At 48.9% G+C, this 17,847-nt stretch overlaps 1 protein-coding gene across 13 annotated transcripts in view; it reads right to left on the reverse strand.

Moving 5' to 3' along the window:
• The window catches only part of HOMER2 (homer scaffold protein 2), a 91,024-nt gene that overhangs the window by 62,221 nt on the left and 10,956 nt on the right, over window positions 1-17,847 (reverse strand). For all 13 annotated transcript variants that reach the window (XM_077317757.1, XM_077317764.1, XM_077317758.1 and 10 more), the window contains exon 2: window positions 2,423-2,579. In XM_077317757.1, the coding sequence (XP_077173872.1) occupies window positions 2,423-2,579 (157 nt within the window). The remainder of the gene's footprint in view (window positions 1-2,422; window positions 2,580-17,847) is intronic.

The following is a 17,847-nucleotide window of genomic DNA, read 5'->3' on the forward strand; positions in this document are numbered from 1 at the left end:
AGTACCCCACCGCTGGCAGGCTACGATGGCTTGGCTCCAGCAATCTTGGCTGATGTTACTGTGTCAAACTGGGGCTCAAAATTGTAATCTGTTTTTTATAGTTTTATAGACGGAATATGTTGATTTTACTGTGTTTTAACTTCTGCAAACCGCCCTGAGATGCAGTGTCCAAGAGGGGCGGTATATGAATGAATGAATGAATGAATGAATGAATGAATGAATGAATGAATGAATGAATGAATGAAAAAACAGAAATTGCATTCCTTTTCAGGCGACCGGGATCAGAGAAGCATTGAGCTGGAAACGGTGGTGATTCAACATCTCCACCACCCTGTCCTCTGCTCATGGATTCCCATGGTCATGGTATGAAACATCTGGCTATCCCATGAAGAAGAAGAAGAAGAAGAAGAAGAAGAAGAAGAAGAAGAAGAAGAAGAAGAAGAGTTGGTTCTTATATGCCGCTTTTCCCTACCCGAAGGAGGCTCAAAGTGGCTTACAGTCATCTTCCCTTCCTCTCCCCACAACAGACACCCTGTGGGGTGGGTGAGGCTGAGAGAGCCCTGATATCACTGCTCGGTCAGAACAGCATTATCAGTGCCGTGGCGAGCCCAAGGTCACCCAGCTGGTTGCATGTGGGGGAGTGCAGAATCGAACCCAGCATGCCAGATTAGAAGTTTGCACTCCTAACCAATACACCAAGCTGGCATATATCTAATGCACTAACGTCCAGGAATATCAAAGCCACCTTGTGTATCTGTTCCACTCAAAGACAAAGCAGAACAGCTCAAAGGTTCGAAAACAAAAGAAATCAATGCCGGTGTCACGTTCATTCTCTTTCGTCCTCCGAGCAGCTGTGCCTCCTTTAAGTTCATAGCCACAAAGCACCACCGTGGGGAGAATCACAGCCAGGTGCATTTTACAGAACCAGACCTGACAGGGAACGGTCTGTTCTGTATTAGTCAATAGACAGAATTGCTCTCAATAAGCTACAGAATTCTCTAGGGGGGCGTCCAAATATTTCTCTCACTCAGCCATGGCAGCTGGAAGGCAGGAGACAACACACAGCTAAAAACCAGGACCCAAAACCCAGTTTAAAATTGCACTGAATCCGGAACTGGAGTGAGGATTTTCCAGGCTTCAGTTTCAACCCTCCCCTTGGAAACATATTTAAACACTGGGCAGGTGACATGCCCAATGAAGTCAACAGAGAGACAAGAGTCACTGGCCAAGCTCTCTCTGCTCCATGCAACTCTGAAGGGACATAGGGGCTCATGGCAGGGGCTCATGGGAATTGTAGTCCATGGGCATCTGGAGAGACAGCCTGGCCACTGCTGGCGTAGGTCATTTCACTTTGCCCTGGTCCGAGGAGTTGCAGTTTTGGTTTGAAATACCAGCCAGTTTGAACCATGGTCTGCATGGACAAGCTCTTCCCACCGGGTTTAGGAAGCTGTAACATTCAGTATGCCAGTCAAGGCAGAGTGACATCTGTCAAAGCTGTGAGTTTGTGCCTTGTGACACAGGGGAGATATGGAATGGCTTGAAATGGCCCATGGGATTGTCATAGAATCATAGAATCCACCACTGTCCCTGAATTGGACCCTGCAGTGGTCTCCCATCCCGTAAGTCGGGTTTGTAACTCCCGAAGTCAGGGGTTTCTCAACCAGGGTTTTGTGAAACCCTGGGGTTTCTTGACGGCCCCTTGCATGTTTCTGAACCAGAAGAATCCCTAGCATGCTTTCCCTTCATATATCTGAAGAAATGCGCTGAAACTCAAGAAAACCCACACTGATATAAATATTGTAATACTTAAAATGCAGGCTTTCCCAACCAGGGTTTCGTGAAATCCTGGGTTTCCTTGACGGCCCTGGAAGGGTTTCCCAAAGGGGTGGGACTCAATTTTAAATACATTTTTTAAACATTGGTTAAGCATTTATCGGGTGCTACGACTACATATGATCGTGTCCACCTGCTCCCCCCACCAAAACGGCCAATGATGAGCCTAGAGGGGGTGGGAAGGGGAGGAGCCCCAGGTGGGCGTGTCCACAGCTCGGCTTCCCAACCACATTCTGCACGATTGTGCCACTTCTGGAGTTTCTCAAAGCCTGAAGAATGTTTCAACAGTAAAACAAACATCGAGAAAGGCTGCCTTACGCCCTTCTATTGCAACAGGACTGCCAGAACAGTCATGGAGCTACCTCTTAGCCAGCCCACGTCTCCGTGTCCAGATGGCTACAAATCCTTTGCCAACGCAACCTTGGTTTTGCGATCGAGAGGACACCCCGACGTCCCTGTTCCCACCAGCTCCCGGAGCACAGACAAGCCTGGTGACGACTCAGCGGCGCATACGCCCATGCCGCTCCCTCCCCCACGCGTGACTTTTCCTTGGGCAGCCACGCAAGGCGCATCTGTGCCGGCCCCCTACCTTGGCGCCATCCACACTGATTATCCGGTAGCTGTTTCTCGTGCTGTCATAGAAGTAGGAAACAGTTACGGCCTGCTTGCTGGCAGGGACCCAGTTCTTCTTGGTGACGGGGTCAATTTGGAAGACATGCGCTCGGCTGGTGAAGATGGGCTGTTCTCTGGAATAGGGAGGGAGAGCAGAAATGGAATGCATCATGAGTCTGTGGGAGGTGAAATGCGGCGCAGTTCTCTGTCCAGGATCGAGCCGCGTGGATCGAACTGTGCCAAATGTTAACCGTCCGCAGTGAGATAAAACTCCGGTGTTCTAAGGGGGAGACCAAAAAAGTCACCATTCAAGGCCTCTGTTCCGTGCTACAGCTGAGATTTTAGCACAGGGGTAGTCAAACTGCAGCCCTCCAGATGTCCATGGACTGCAATTCCCATGAGCCCCTGCCAGCGAATGCTGGCAGGGGCTCATGGGAGTTGTAGTCCATGGACATCTGGAGGGCTGCAGTTTGACTGCCCCTGTTTTAGCTCCTTGTAGCCAAGCAAAAACTCCTCCTGAAGCAGTTTCCTTCCCTTAAGTTTCCTGTGATGTTACCCAAACACTGAGGTTTAAACAAACACACACTCAAAACAAACAAAACAATGAACACCCAAACACTGTGGTTCCTCTTTCTACATGCGTTGATCTTGTTAGCAAATCCACACATTTTATCATGCCCTTCTTTCTAGCTAAGCTATCCCCTGAGAATCAAACTCAGCAACTTCAAAGTATTTTTTGCTTGTCAATCTTATGTGTCACAAAATTCCTCTGCCTTGAAAGAGTATTTTACGGTCCTCACTCATTTCTCGTGTGGGACTTACTTGAAGGAGAAGAGTTGGTTTTTGTACCCCACTTTTCTCTGCCAGAAGGAGTCTCAAAGCGGCTTCCGATCGCCTTCCCTTCCTCTCCCCACAACAAGCACCCTGTGAGGGAGGTGGGGCTGAGAGAGCTCTGACAGATTAGAAGCTGCCGCTCTTAACCATTAAACCAAGCTGACTTCATTGTGGCCTCTACGTGAAATATGAACACATCCTAAACCACATCTTCCACGCCATAGATTGCATTTTGGGAAGATTATCGCGAACGTATTAAAATCCCAGGAAGTCAAGTCTGAAAGTCAACAGTCCAAGAGACCAAACTGCACAGGTATAATGCCCATTTTCTCAAAAGCCTGCCCTTCACTAAGTTTTACAGAACTGCTGGGGAAGGGAACGAGATTCAGTAAAACCAGGAAAAACAAAACCCATCTAGCTGAGAATTCTACTTCACTCTCAAGAGAGATATCCCCCAATGTGATTGGCGCATGATGATTTACAGTTATTTCAAAGGGAATATTTGCGGTCTGAAAACTGGGAGAAGGACAGTCACTCAGCATGCACAAGACCTCTCGGGATAAGGAGATTAACACCCCCAAGGAAGAGATGGGGAATGCAAAGAAATGGCTATTTTTAGCTTGCCCTCCTCTGTCCCCGCTGCCCATTCAGATTTGGAATTTAAGACTCGGATGGAGATAAATGTTGACAAAACCGCCAGGAGCCCGTGAGACCTGGGGGGGGGGCGATGTAAATAAATAGATTTAAATTAATTAGAGCTACAAACAACTTCGGGGTGAGCAGGAGCAGCTTTTAAAAACGTGCCATCAAAAGGCAGGGAAAACTTCCAACGGCCTGATTCGGCGTGATTTAAATGACAAAACGTACATCGGATGGCAGAATTGACAGCTGCACGTGGTACGTCTCTGAGGAACTTGGCTAAGTTTGCATATTCAGATACTAGTGCAGAGGTAGTCAAACTGCGGCCCTCCAGATGTCCGTGGACTACAATTCCCATGAGCCCCTGCCAGCGAATGCTGGCAGGGGCTCATGGGAATTGTAGTCCATGGACATCTGGAGGGCCGCAGTTTGACTAGTAGGGGGATGACACAGTGCTCCTTTAAGATACCATGCCGGTTTCCAAGTGGGTGGTAAACGGCCAACCAGATATAATTGCCAGAAGGAGATTTATCTCAGCTCCTCTCCCCATTCTAAAGAGCGGCCATCAAGGTCAGTGAACACGCCCAAGGTCAAGTGGGGTGGAATCAATTTCTCTTTGCAATAAGCAATGCATTTCAGCTACAACGTCCTGCGTCTTGGTTTCGTCCTGGGGTAGACGTCCACAAGCAGAGTTGCCTGAAAAAACACCCGCCTGCTAGTCAGGCCTTTCCCTTTTCTCCTCTGTTCCACTTAATATTTCCGGTAAAACCTTGGAGGAGGAACTGGTCTCATGGCTTAAGCGCCACTCGGCACTTAACGCCCACTCAGGGCGGCTGTCCCGCCCCTGAGTGCCTCCTCCTCCAACCGGCTTGCCTGTCTGTCTGGCAGTCAGCCAATCACCTTCCATCCCCCACCCGTGACCACCCCCTCCTCCTTCCACTTCCTTCTGAGGCTCGGAGGCTGCAGATCCCTGCTGCATGAGAGATGCTCCTGCAGGTGAGTTCCCTAACAGCTGCCTGCAGTCCACAGAATTCTTCCACCCGCCTCCCCCAACTAGCCCCTGTTGTATTCCTGAATGCAACAGGCTTGGCCCCTAGCCTTTGCATAATTAAACAGGCCTAACACTGATTCTGTGAGGTTAGCATTGCGCTGTCAACCTCCAGGTGGGACCTGGAGACCTCCTAGAAGCACAACTGGTCACCAGAGGTCAGTTGCCCAGGAGGAAAACTGGAGCATCGCCTTCATGACATTATACCACAATTAGGTCCCGCCTTTCCCCAGCCTCCCCCCACCCCAAATCTCCAGGTTTTTCCCCGGCCAGGAGTTGGAACCCTAGCAGGCATAGTATATATGTATGAGGGTAAGTCAACCGGTATTACTACTAGGCTTCCAGTTCATACAGGCAAAACATGTTTTAAGATGTCTCTGCGATCAACGGCTGGCTGCAGACAAGTTCTGGCAGTCTTGTAGGGCGTCGTCAAGAAAAACCTGAAGATTGCACTGGGGAGGAAAAGGCCAGGGAAGATGTGCCATCCAGCCCGGCCTGGAGGGAATTCACCGACCATCCCACAGTGGCAACCATCAATGCCCTGGGTGTGCAAGGAAGGGCCACAAGAGATAAACACTGGCACATCCGTTCCTGCCCACGCACTCACAGTTCATAAAATCAGCATTTCAGCCAGATGACTCTCTATCCTCTGCTTAAAAAACTTCCAAAGGAGAACCCACCACCTCCTGAGGAAGCCTGTTCCACCAAAGAACTCCAAGTGCTGCTTTGGGAGTAGCATCCCTCTAATGCAGGGGTAGTCAACCTGTGGCCCTCCAGATGTCTATGGACTACATTTCCCACGAGCCCCTGCCAGCATTTGCTGGCAGGGGCTCATGGGAATTGTAGTCCATGGACATCTGGAGGGCCACAGGCTGACTAACCCTGCTCTAATGTGTCCACGCCTTGAATAAATCTTTGTTGGTCTTAAAGGTGCTACCGGCCTCTGATTTTATTGTAATGTTTTCGAGAAAGGCTGATTTATAAGTCTTGCAGGGTCTACTGTAAATGAAGGTGATCATGACTAATCCCCCCAAAAGCAGTCAGCCCCTCACCGTGGCTAAGGGCTTGTATCTTTTCCAAATCAGTCCTCCTTGCTAATTAATTCTCTGCAGCCGTACTCTCCGAGCAACCTACGCTTCCTGGTGCCAGGACAAGAGAGAGAGAGAGAGAGAGAGAGAGAGAGTTTAAAAACTGCAATCCCAATTAAGGGGGAAGAAAGAGGGGGCAGAACACATGGGAATTCAACCCGGAGTGCCACTTTCCACACTGATGTACTCCCTTAGCATTTTTACATGCAGCATCTGAGCCAGGTTTAGAGCTTCTGCCTTCTGGGGCTCTCTCAGACCCAGTGGAGATTTTTTTAATAAGGCGTTGTGCGTGGCCATTTGGCTTTCTGGAATCGGCCATATTTATTTATTATTTATTTCGTTTTATTGATGTATTTATCTACCGCCCTCCCCGGAGTCTCACGGAGCATGACATGGCTCCATAGAAGCCGGGGTTAAACTCTTAGCCCTAACCAACCTGGTTCCATATGCGCCGGGGTTAAACTCTTAGCCCTAACCAACCTGGTTCCATATAAGCCGGGGTTAAACTCTTAGCCCTAACCAACCTGGCGAGCCTGCTGCAGCCCACACAAAAGAGCTGAGTCCGGAGGGAGCAAAATGCAGAAATGGTACCCTGGTTCCCAAAGACAATGAATATGATCACCTCGGGGGACAACGGAAGAGAGCAAGCCATGGTCGCTGCCATTAACTGTCCCCAAAGCAGGCAAAGGGGACACCGGCTGGCCTTGCAAAGTCAGCAGACAAAGCAAGAGCCCACCTTGGGGGTCTCCAAGGCACCTTCACAATCACAGCATCCTTTTTGAAACTAGGCCACTGCACCGTAATAAATGCAACCATATTGAAATGTCTGTGTGTGTGTGTTGGGGGGGGGGGCAAAGCACCAAACTCTTGTACTAATACAAAATTACTTTCAAAACTTAGACACACACACACAGAGAGGAAAATGACTAAAACTGCAAGCTGAGAGAGAGAGAGCACTCTGAGAAAGGGGCCGTGAGGAACTCTTCCTTAAGAGAACCGAGCTGAAAAGCACTCATTTTTCCCCCCTGAGGTATGCAGTGATGCATTAGTCTCCCGCAGGGAGCAGACTGAGGATCATTTTCTGGGCTACAGAACTTTCTAGAGTCATTTTCTGAGTGGGTCACCGACTCCACCATGAGAAATCCCTGGGAATTTGGGGATGGTGGAGGAATCTCAGGAGGTTATAATAAGGGAAGGTACTTTTGTGTGTAAAGGCCTCTTGTGGCGCAGAGTGGTAAGGCAGCAGACATGCAGTCTGAAAGCTCTGCCCATGAGTCTGGGAGTTCAATCCCAGCAACCTTCCATCCTTCCGAGGTCGGTAAAATGAGCTTGCTGAGGGGTAAACGGTAATGACTGGGGAAGGCCCTGGCAAACCACCCCGTATTGAGTCTGCCATGAAAACGCTAGAGGGCGTCACCCCAAGGGTCAGACATGGCCCGGTGCTTGCACAGGGGATACCTTTATCTTTACTTTTGTGTGTGCATGTGTGTGTTTGTGTGTGTGTGTGTGTCTATAAGCAAAGCTCCTGTATTTTCATGAACAGTTTTTAATAATAATATTCACAATTCGATTGCCGATTTTGCGATTTAATATCATTTTGGCTCTTTTGGAACTGACCTTCAGCAAGCACCTCGAAACCACATCAACAAATGTGGCAAAACAAACAAACAAACAAAATCACCTCTGGGCTTCACCGTTTTTGGAATGACTTCTCTTAGCTATGCTTGAAACAGAAGACAAACCTCACCCAACATACGGCTTGAAGAGCTCACCAGAATAAACAGCTAACTAGATAGATGGTAAACGGCTCTACAGGAATCTAAAGAAGATCTATCTTTAAAGAGATCTTTAACAAGTAAGTCACGATTGAAGCGGCTAACACACTCTAGCCAGACATAGACACTTTTAAGTCTCGTTCATTTTGAAGGAGAGGGAGATAAGCACATTTTTAAAGCTTTCCTCAGAATTAAATGAATGTCTCCTGAATCGTACAGCAATTAGGGTTACAATCTAATTGGATCTGGGACCTTTTAAAAAAAAACTGTGCTACTCTGGGTAGGACAACCTAGACCAGGAGTGGCCAAACTGAAACTCTGCATGTGCCCATGGACTACAATTCCCAAGAGGCCCTGCCCGCTGAATATAAAGCAAGAGGAGAAAACGCCACGTGCTAGATTACTGCGGGTCTCCCTAAACCTGGTTCTCACTCACACTGCTTCTAATCTAAGGCCTTGTGGGACCTGTCAAGTAGCTACAACAAGAGACATCTCACCCCAGGGCTTCCAACCCCTACCAAAGCCATCCATCTGGCCAACAAAGTCTGGGAGATTCAAGGAAGAGATTGAGGGACACACAAAGGGATGTTCCAAGCCGGGGAGGATATGTTAGTACACAGGAAGTTTAGGTCTACACTCTGGGGATTATTGAAGGTCACCTAATACCACCACCGGGGTGCTTGGTCTCCTGTCTTATGAGGTGCAATGTGGGCCTTCCAAGTAGCATTGCAAATAGCTTTAAAGGAATAACACCTTTAAAGATGAAGGCAGGGAGCCCTCTGGTCCAGATCTCAACTGATTAGAAAGCTCACATCAGTCGGATGCATCAAAGCCATTTTAATTGCCATAAAAGCAGGCGTCACATGAAAAAATATAATATGGTTCGGGGGGATTAATTCACGCGTGCAGTAATGCATCCACGGACTGTTTACAAGAGTTCTCTTCCTGCCCATTTCCTATATGTCTGTTTGGGTGGTGGATTAAAACTCACGGCTTTTCCCCAGGACGCAAGAAAAAGGGTATGCTTCCTTTCTCTTTGCAAAGGATGAGACAAATTCATGGCGGGTAGGTTTATCAAGCTCTAATAACCCAAACGACGAGACAGCATGTGCGGCGCTTAGGATAAAGAGGGGGGAAAGACTTTAAACTTTGCTGGCATGGCCATCTGCTGCTGCGTCTGATCCAGAAAGGATCTTTTGCAGGGGGCTGGGGAGGTCCCAGAACGCATGCATTGCATGCAGGTTCATTGCCTGGTCTTCTGAGCGAAAGCAGCAGGCAAAACAGATCTGCCCAAGAGACTCTGCACAAGACAGGCTTCGATTTTCAGCTCCAATTCAAACTGGTGAATTCCACTTTACCTGCCGCCCCTTCAGCTCTACTTATGTAGAGAAAAAGAACCACCAGGAATATTCTGGTGATCGGCGATCAACAGAGAGGTCGGTTTACCTGTTTTTAGAAAACTTTCTTGCCTCCCCCCCCCTGGTTTTTTTTTTTTTTTGTTGCAGGGAGGGAGAACTGGAGTTGCCTTGCAAGAGGAAAAAATTCATTCCACCTTAAAACTTATTTTAAAAAATAATCCGGGCAGGATCTTCTAAAGCGCTGCGTCATTGAACAGTCATTGAACAAAGCCCTGTAGAACAGCAAGCAGACTAGGCAGCAGCTTCCGCGTGAGTGACCAAGGATCTCACTTAAAACAATTTAGATCACTGGGATGTCCTTGACAGCTCTCCTGAAACATTCGGCTTCACACCGTTTTTGAGACACCAGTCGGGAAGGAAAAGGACTGGCACTTCTGTCTGTTTTGAAGTTCAAGGGTTTTCTTTCCTCCCTAAAAAGAAAACTAAAGATGTGTCCCAGGGAAGCCAGGGCGGGCCAAAAGCGCAAACAACAAGAAAGGCACCGTCTCCGAGGCCTTCACGTGCCTTCATGAAACGTCCCGCTTTCGGCAGGGGCAAGAAAAGGTGCGTTTTCCCCTTGTTCCACTGCATTTAGAGATTGATCCTAATAGGGTCAGGCAGGTAGGCCAATCAAGCTTTGGCTGTGGCCAGCAACCGGCACTGTGCAGGGTGTGAATAGTGTCGCGGAGGGATTGACAAATGAACAGACAGACTAATTGTATTTCGGTGTCTTTGGACAGCTTGCAAATCACGCAGCCATATGGCGATGCTTTCCACTGCGTTGAAAATATGTTAACACTTACCTTCCCCCTCCCCAAACCCCGTCCAAATCCCCAATTTTTAAAGTTAAGCCTTCCAGGGTAAGTGGAGCATTGTCTGGCAACAATCAACAAAATGCATCCCCACCCCCAAATCCTAGCTCCGGATGAATCCTACTGCCCCAGGGCAGCACAGCAATTGATTCAGCTGTCTTTTATGTGACGGGTCACTCTCGATGGCACACAACAACACAATTGGATTATGCTGTCTCACACCAGGGCCGCCTGGCATCTGCTTGTGCGTTCGGTTTGGTGTTTCAGCCTCCCCCAAACAGAAGCGCTCCCACCAGCTTGGTGTAGTGGTTTGGAGTGCAGACTTCTAATCTGGTGATTCCCCGCTCCTCCTCCACATGCAACCAGTCGGGTGACCTTGGGCTCGCCACAGCATTGATAAAGCTGTTCTGACCGAGCAGGAATATCAGGGCTCTCTGAGCCTCACAGGGTGTCTGTAGAGAAAAGCGGCATATAAGAACCAACTCTTCTTCTTCTTCTTCAGTAATCTCAGGGCTCTCTCAGCTTCACCTCCCTCACAGGGTGTCTGTTGTGGGGAGAGGAAAGGAAAGGCGACTGTAAGCCACTTTGAGACTCCTTTTGGTAGAGAAAAGTAGCATATAAGAACCAACTCTTCTTCTTCTAGAATTAAGCCCACTGACAGCCCCACAACAAACATCGGGAAGTGACTTTTAAAGAAGAGGCAGAGCACTCAGTTCAGCATAAGAGGCAACTGGGCATGGACACCCATCCCACTGTCATCTCTAGCCAGACAAGTTTTGCAGAGCTTCAGAAAAGACCCTGCAAAACATGCTTGGCCAGACTTGACAGTAAGGGTGGAAATCCAGAGCAAGCCGGCCTTCTAGCCCCAACAGAGGCCAATCAGAGGCCCATAGAATGAAGAAGAGCTAGGGGCTAAGGCCCTCCCCAACCACTGTTACTCCCCCAGCAACTGGTATTCAGAGGTCCTGTGCCCCTGAACATGGAGGCTCTATTTAACTGCTTCGTAACATTGTAGAAGATGGCTCTATTGTGCCTTCTATTATTGCAACTGCTAAAATGCGTAGCAATTGCGTGGCCTTGCGTGGTTGTGAGGTTCGACCCTGTTTTGTAGGAAATTTATTTGACAGTGTTTAAATTCCCATTGTTTTATCCGTTCGGCATTCCAATCTGGCTCTCATTTGTATTCGCCTTTGAATCAGTTTGGAATGGCCGATCGATAAACTGAACTGAACTGCACTAGTACCCCATCAAATTGATTGGACACTCTCAGATTTTAGTCTGGGGAGGGGATTTCTCTCTATTCCCTTTCTGTAGACCCTGAATGCATTTGTCGTCTTCCACTGCACCGCACAAAGCGTTCTGTATCGATCAATATAAAGTGCTTAAAGGTAAAGGTAGAGGTTTCCCCTGTGCAAGCACCGAGTCATGTCTGACCCTTGGGGTGATGCCCTCTAGCGTTTTCATGGCAGACTCAATACGGGGTGGTTTGCCAGTGCCTTCCCCAGTCATTACCGTTTACCCCCCAGCAAGCTGGGTACTCATTTTACCGACCTCGGAAGGATGGAAGGCTGAGTCGACCTTGAACCAGCTGCTGGGATCGAACTCCCAGCCTCATGGGCAGAGCTTTCAGACTGCATGTCAGCTGCCTTACCACTCTGCGCCACAGGAGGCTCTTTATAAGGTGCTTAGAAAGGTGTTTGAAGCCATCAGACCACAGAGAGGCCCCCAAATTTCAATTCGGGGGGGATGTAAGCAGGCAACTAACTCTCCTTGAAAGAAAATCCTTTGCTGTGGCCGGATCATGGCCTTTATCCAGGCTAGTCCCCATCAACGCAATGCCTGTTTGGGATCAGGACCACCCAGCCCCCCCATTTCCTTCTTCCGTGCATAAGCAACAAATGTCAAATAAAAGTTTGCAGAGTTGGGTTAAGGACATGGCGAGGCGCCAGTTTGTTGATGCTTGCCTCTCACATTCCCATGGCAACTGCCGCACGAAGATCGCACAGGACGGGGACGTTTTTAAAAATAAAATCGGCACGCTGTCCAAACCTACGTTGTTTTAATTGGCTCCCTTTAAAAATATAACGCAGGGAGAAGATTCTTTAAAGACAAAATAATAAAGCCGAGAGGGGTGGGGTGGGCCTACCCAGGACCCACTTCCGTCCAAAGGGGACGGAAGATTCTTTAAAGACAAAATAATAAAGCAGAGAGGGGTGGGGTGGGCCTACCCAGGACCCACTTCCATCCAAAGGGGACGGAAGATTCTTTAAAGACAAAATAATAAAGCAGAGAGGGGTGGGGTGGGCCTACCCAGGACCCACTTCCGTCCAAAGGGGACGAAAGATTCTTTAAAAACAAAATAATAAAGCAGAGAGGAGTGGGGTGGGCCTACCCAGGACCCACTTCCGTCCAAAGGGGGCCCAAAACAACTCCCTTGCCCTTTGAAAGGTGGGCTTAAAACCCTATTCTGACCCCCTTCCTCTTCGTGCCCTGGCCAATCTGGCTTCTACATTCGTGCAGGCAGCTCAAGGAAAAACAAGCACGGTTCTGGATTCCACCGTATTACCCCCACCCTGCGAGGCAGTTCGGAGCACAGCCAAAAATCCAAGGTGAGTTTCACAGCCGAGCCTGGGGTCTCCTTCCCTTTCGACACCACCCTGGCTCAAAGGAATTCAGCGTTTCGTGATATCCTTTGGGTGCTTCCCTCACCAGGTCCTCTTCTGTCTCGACTTGCTCATCCTCATCCGTGCCTGAATTGCACGCCACGCCCTAAGACAGGTGCTCCTCCACCCCTCCTGGGCTAGTCAGGACACACCGCAGGAGGGAACTGGAATGCACAAAGCTCTTTCTCGGGTTTCAATGGCTTCGATCATTGTAACCACGACGTTTCGCCGCACGTAAGCAAAGGAGGAAGCCAGAACGGTATTGTTGGAGCAGGGGAAAGCCCTTCTCGCTGGGTTTGGTCCCGATGGGCCACCTGCTCTGCAGGGCTGGACTCAAGGGAAACGCCCTTCTCCCCTTTCCCTGCGGGAACCCATCCTGCAACTGGAGAAAGGTATTTCGCCTTAAGGAGGCTGGAAACGAGCAATGAATCGCACAAACATGCCGGCAAACAAAACAAACCAAAAGGGGAAAAGCAGACCGTCCGAAGCATGGAAGAGAAGCAAAGTAACTGACTGCTAAGAAGGTTTTAACCCCCCAGTTGGGTAGGAACGAACAAGAATTTAGGCTTGTGGGATTCGGCCTCAGGAAATCACGGCTTCTTGCTCTGCTCCATCTTGCCTGTACCCTCAGCGCAGGCTTTCTCAGCCAGGGGGAACCCCGGGGTTTCTTGACGGCCCTAGAAGGGTTTCCTGAATGGGTGGGAGTGAATTATTTTTTAATATATATGGTCATGGCAATCTGCCCCCCTACCCCAAAAATGGCCAATGATGGGCTTGGAGGGAGTGGGAAGGGGGAGGGGCCCTGGGTGGGTGTGTATACAGCTATGCTCAATTTTGTTTTTTTTTACCACTGAGAAATCCCCTAAACATTCTTCAGGCTTTGAGAAACCCCAGAAGTGGCACGATCATGCAGAATAGGATTGGGAAGCATCAGTGTGGACACACCCACTTGGGGCCCCTCCCCTCCCTGCCCCCTCCAGGCCCCTCATTGGCCACTTTGGGAGGGGGGTTGACATTACCGTATATGGTCACATAACCAAATAAATGTTTAAAATTTTAAAATATATATTAAAACTTAACTCCCATCCAGTCAGGGAACCCTTCCAGAGCGGTCAAGAAACCCTGGTTGAGAAAGCCTGCTAGAAGAGTCTGAATCTTATGACCAGGGGCAGACAAATGGCAGCCCTCCAGATGTCCAAGGACTCCAATTCCCATGAGCCCCTGCCAGCATTCGCTGGCAGGGGCTCATGGGAATTGTAGTCCATGGACATCTGGAGGGCCGTGAATGAATCACAGGAGGAGACTGATGTTAAACAGCTGGTTTCCCTTCCGGTTTGCATCGTCTGAACTGCCCGTACCAGCGACTGCCTGGCCACGCTACCATGAAACCCTGGTTGAGAGAGTCTGAATTATACGACAGTCACAACCGCTGCTTGGGATCCTGCGGCGATTCAGCGCAAATCCACATTAACAAGACTCAACAAGGCAAAAGGAAGCAAGGCGAGACGAGAGCAAACCAGTTCTGCAGAGGTCGACAGAGGCCAGAGCCACTGAGCGCCCAGGTCTCTTCTCCACTGTGCCTCCAAGTCCCGCCGCCCTCCTCTGTGCTCTTTCAGGGCACGCTGCGAAGCACGGCAGTACGATATTTATAATTCAGAGGAGAGGCCTCTTCCGTCTTTAACAGCAGCGGGACTTAATACAGAAACACTTAATACAAATCCCGTTTCGTGCGGCGTGGCAGCGGCCGCAGGTGACAGATGATGCAGCAAGGGACCCCCCAAGTCAGCGACGAACGCCGAAAGGACAAGGAGTCCGGATAATGAGTTAGCAGCGCATTTGGAGATAAATCCTAGAATCCTAGAATCATAGAGTTGGAAGGGGCCATACAGGCCATCTAGTCATAGAATCATAGAATCATAGAGTTGGAAGGGGCCACACAGGCCATCTAGTCCAACCCCCTGCTCAACGCAGGATCAGCCCTAAGCATCCTAAAGCATCCAAGAAAAGTATGTATCCAACCTTTGCTTGAAGACTGACAGTGAGGGGGAGCTCACCACCTCCTTAGGCAGCCTATTCCACTGCTGAACTACTCTGACTGTGAAAATTTTTTCCCTGATCTCTAGCCTATATCGTTGTCCTTGTAGTTTAAACCCATTACTGCGTGTCCTCTCCTCTGCAGCCAATGGGAACAGCATCCTGCCCTCCTCCAAGTGACAACCTTTCAAAAACTTAAAGAGAGCTATCATGTCCTCTCTCAACCTCCTTTTCTCCAGGCTGAACATTCCCAAGTCCCTCAGCCTATCTTCATAGGGCTTGGTCCCTTGGCCCCAGATCATCTTCGTTGCTCTCATCAGTCATCAGTCTTTTGAAAAGAAACCTGCTCCGCAGAAGAACATGCCCTCCTGTCACTCAGTTGAATGCAGGGAGGAAAGAAGCCTTTGGCATGACAGCAAACCACGGTTTGCAGGAGACAGGGAGAGATCCTCAGGCATGTAAGGACTCTTTCGGCATGCGGCCAGATTGCTGGTCGGCGGCACACCATAATATGCTGCTAGATCTGAACAACTACGGTGGAGTCTTGCTCTGCAAATCAGAATTCCAGTAGCCTGGTTTTGGTTTTGCGGAGAAGGTGCAAGCCACAGTTTGCTGGTTTAGGCGTAACAACAAATTATGGTTTGCTACCAACCCAGAAATATCTGTCTGCATAGTAAAGGAGAAGGGAGGATGAAAGCCAGAGAGTCCCTGCAAACACATCCACATAACAATAAACCATGGCTTGCTATCAGCTCTTATCCATGCCTTAAGGAGTTTTGTCTAACGTTTAGGAATTTGGGGGAAGTTAGCTGAAACTGAAGAAGGAATTTTGCAGGAGGCCACATAGGAAGTGCTAGATCATTCAACTAAGCCACACTTCTTCCTTAAAGACAGCTGTTCTAATATTTAACTTCCCGGGAACCTGAGGGAATGACTGCTCAAGGAACTAGCGCTAGCAGTTTTCACAAGGTCAAAATCAAGGGCAAAAGTCACCCACTTCACTTGAAGCGTACCTGCGGGAAGCAAGATATATTCCAAATAAAAATCGGTTGGCTAAAAAGGAATGTGTGATGCAGTGAACAGGGTGAGATTGTCTGCCTTAACCCAAAGCAAATCAAAGGCCGGGAAACTTACTGGATCTCTTTGCTGTGAGACACCGAATTGCAATCAGCAATAAAGAGTAGTTGTAAGTTTTGTTGTTCGTGATGTTATCGTTTTACTCCGTTCCGGTTAGATCTCACTTGGAGTTCTGTGTTCAGTAGGGTTGTGTGCTTCGGCGGCTGCAACACACAACTCTAGTGTTCATTTTTGGGCACCACAACTGAAGAAAGAAGAAGAGAAACTGGAGAAGGGCCATGAAGATGTCACACCAGAACCAATGCCTTGAAATTAATTCAAAAGAATTTTCAGCTAAACGTCCGGAAGAAGTCCCTGTCAGTTAGAGCGGTTCCTCAGTGGAACAGGCTTCCTAGGGAGGTGGTGGGTTTTCCTTCTTTGGAAGTTTTTAAATAGAGGCTATCTGATAGAAATGCTGACTTTATGAACTTAGGCAGATTATGAGTGGGTGGGCAGGAAGGGATGTGCCAGTGTTGGTCTCTTGTGGCCCTTCCTTGAATATCCAGGGAATTGCTGAACACCACTGTGGGATGTTAGGCGAATTTCCTCCAGGCCAGGCTGGATTCTGGAGATTTTTGGTGAGGGGTGATCACTTGGGCATGAAATTGGGGTCACAATGGGAAGGCGGGTAGCTGTGAGTTCCTGCATTGTGCAGGGGGCTGGACTAGATTACTCTGGAGGCCCTTTCCAGCTCTATGATTCTAACCACAGATGATTATGCTCCCATGCAGTGACTGAATGCAGAAAGAGAGGGCGCTAAGGGGGTGCATTTGCTGGCAGGGGCTCATGGGTATTGTAGTCCATGGACATCTGGAGGGCCGCAGTGTGACTACCCCTGGCCTAGATCTACCCATTTTGGGTCATGCCTTAGAACAGCCTTTCTCAACTTTTTTACCATCGAGAAACCCCTGAAACATTCTTCAGGCTTCACAAAAAAAACCCAGAAAAGGTACAATCATGCAGAATACCCTCTGGAAGCAGAGCTGTGGACACGTCCACCTGGAGCTCTTCTCCTTCTCACCCTCCTCTACTGGCCATTTTGGCAGGGGCGGGTCAACGTGACCATCACCCGATAAATGTCCAACAATTTTTTTAAAATATATAAAAAATAATTTAACTCCCACCCATTAAGGAAACCTTCCTCGGCCATCAGGAAACCCCAGGGTCTCCGGAAACCCTGGCTGAGAAAGCCTGAATATTGCAAACTTAACGCCATTGGAGTCCAGACGGAGGCATAAAAAGCTCTGTCTAATCAGGCAGCTGTGTTGCCTTGATCACTGGCCCTTTTCCCCAACCATCACAACCCCCCAGTGCATTCCCTGCTTGGAAAAGAGATAACGCATCAGAAGGGATTCATAGGAAAGGGTCAGAAAACAAGCCTGCCCATGCGGCACTGACGGTAGATCGTCCAAAAATCTGGCCCTGTTTATTTACTTTTTGGAAATATTGTCTCCCACCCATTTCCAGCGAGCTCAAGGTAGCCAAACAAAGCATTCCGAAGCCATAAAGCATACAACACAGACAAAAACACAACAAAGAGCTCCCGCAGCAAAGACAAACCCATCAAGCCGGGCAGCTGGGAGTGACATGAATTGTTAGGATAATTTCATCCAACCGCCAGAACACACTGCGACTACACAAACAATACCATTGCATAATCTCAGCCCAAAGCCTGTTGGGGGGGGGGGAAATAACTTTTTTGCAAACACATTGGCTCAGCAAGACCTTTCCGTGGAGGTAGTGCGATACAGGGAAAGGCCGGCTTGCTTAAGGGGATCCGGCAAGTGAGGTGCGGGGGAGACACACCAAGCAAGACCTCTGAGAAAACACAGGGGTTCACACCAGATGTGACAGTGCTGCAGACTTCTGGGATACAGTGTACAGTTTGACTACCCCTGTCCTAGACCAACACCCACTACCCCACGTTTCTCAGATAGGTTACCAAGCTGCCCAGGACTTTTAGGTGATCTCAGGTCCTGAAGACAAATTCCCTTAG

This window comes from Paroedura picta, chromosome 18 (genome assembly GCF_049243985.1).
Source record: "Paroedura picta isolate Pp20150507F chromosome 18, Ppicta_v3.0, whole genome shotgun sequence".
Lineage (NCBI taxonomy): Eukaryota > Metazoa > Chordata > Lepidosauria > Squamata > Gekkonidae > Paroedura > Paroedura picta.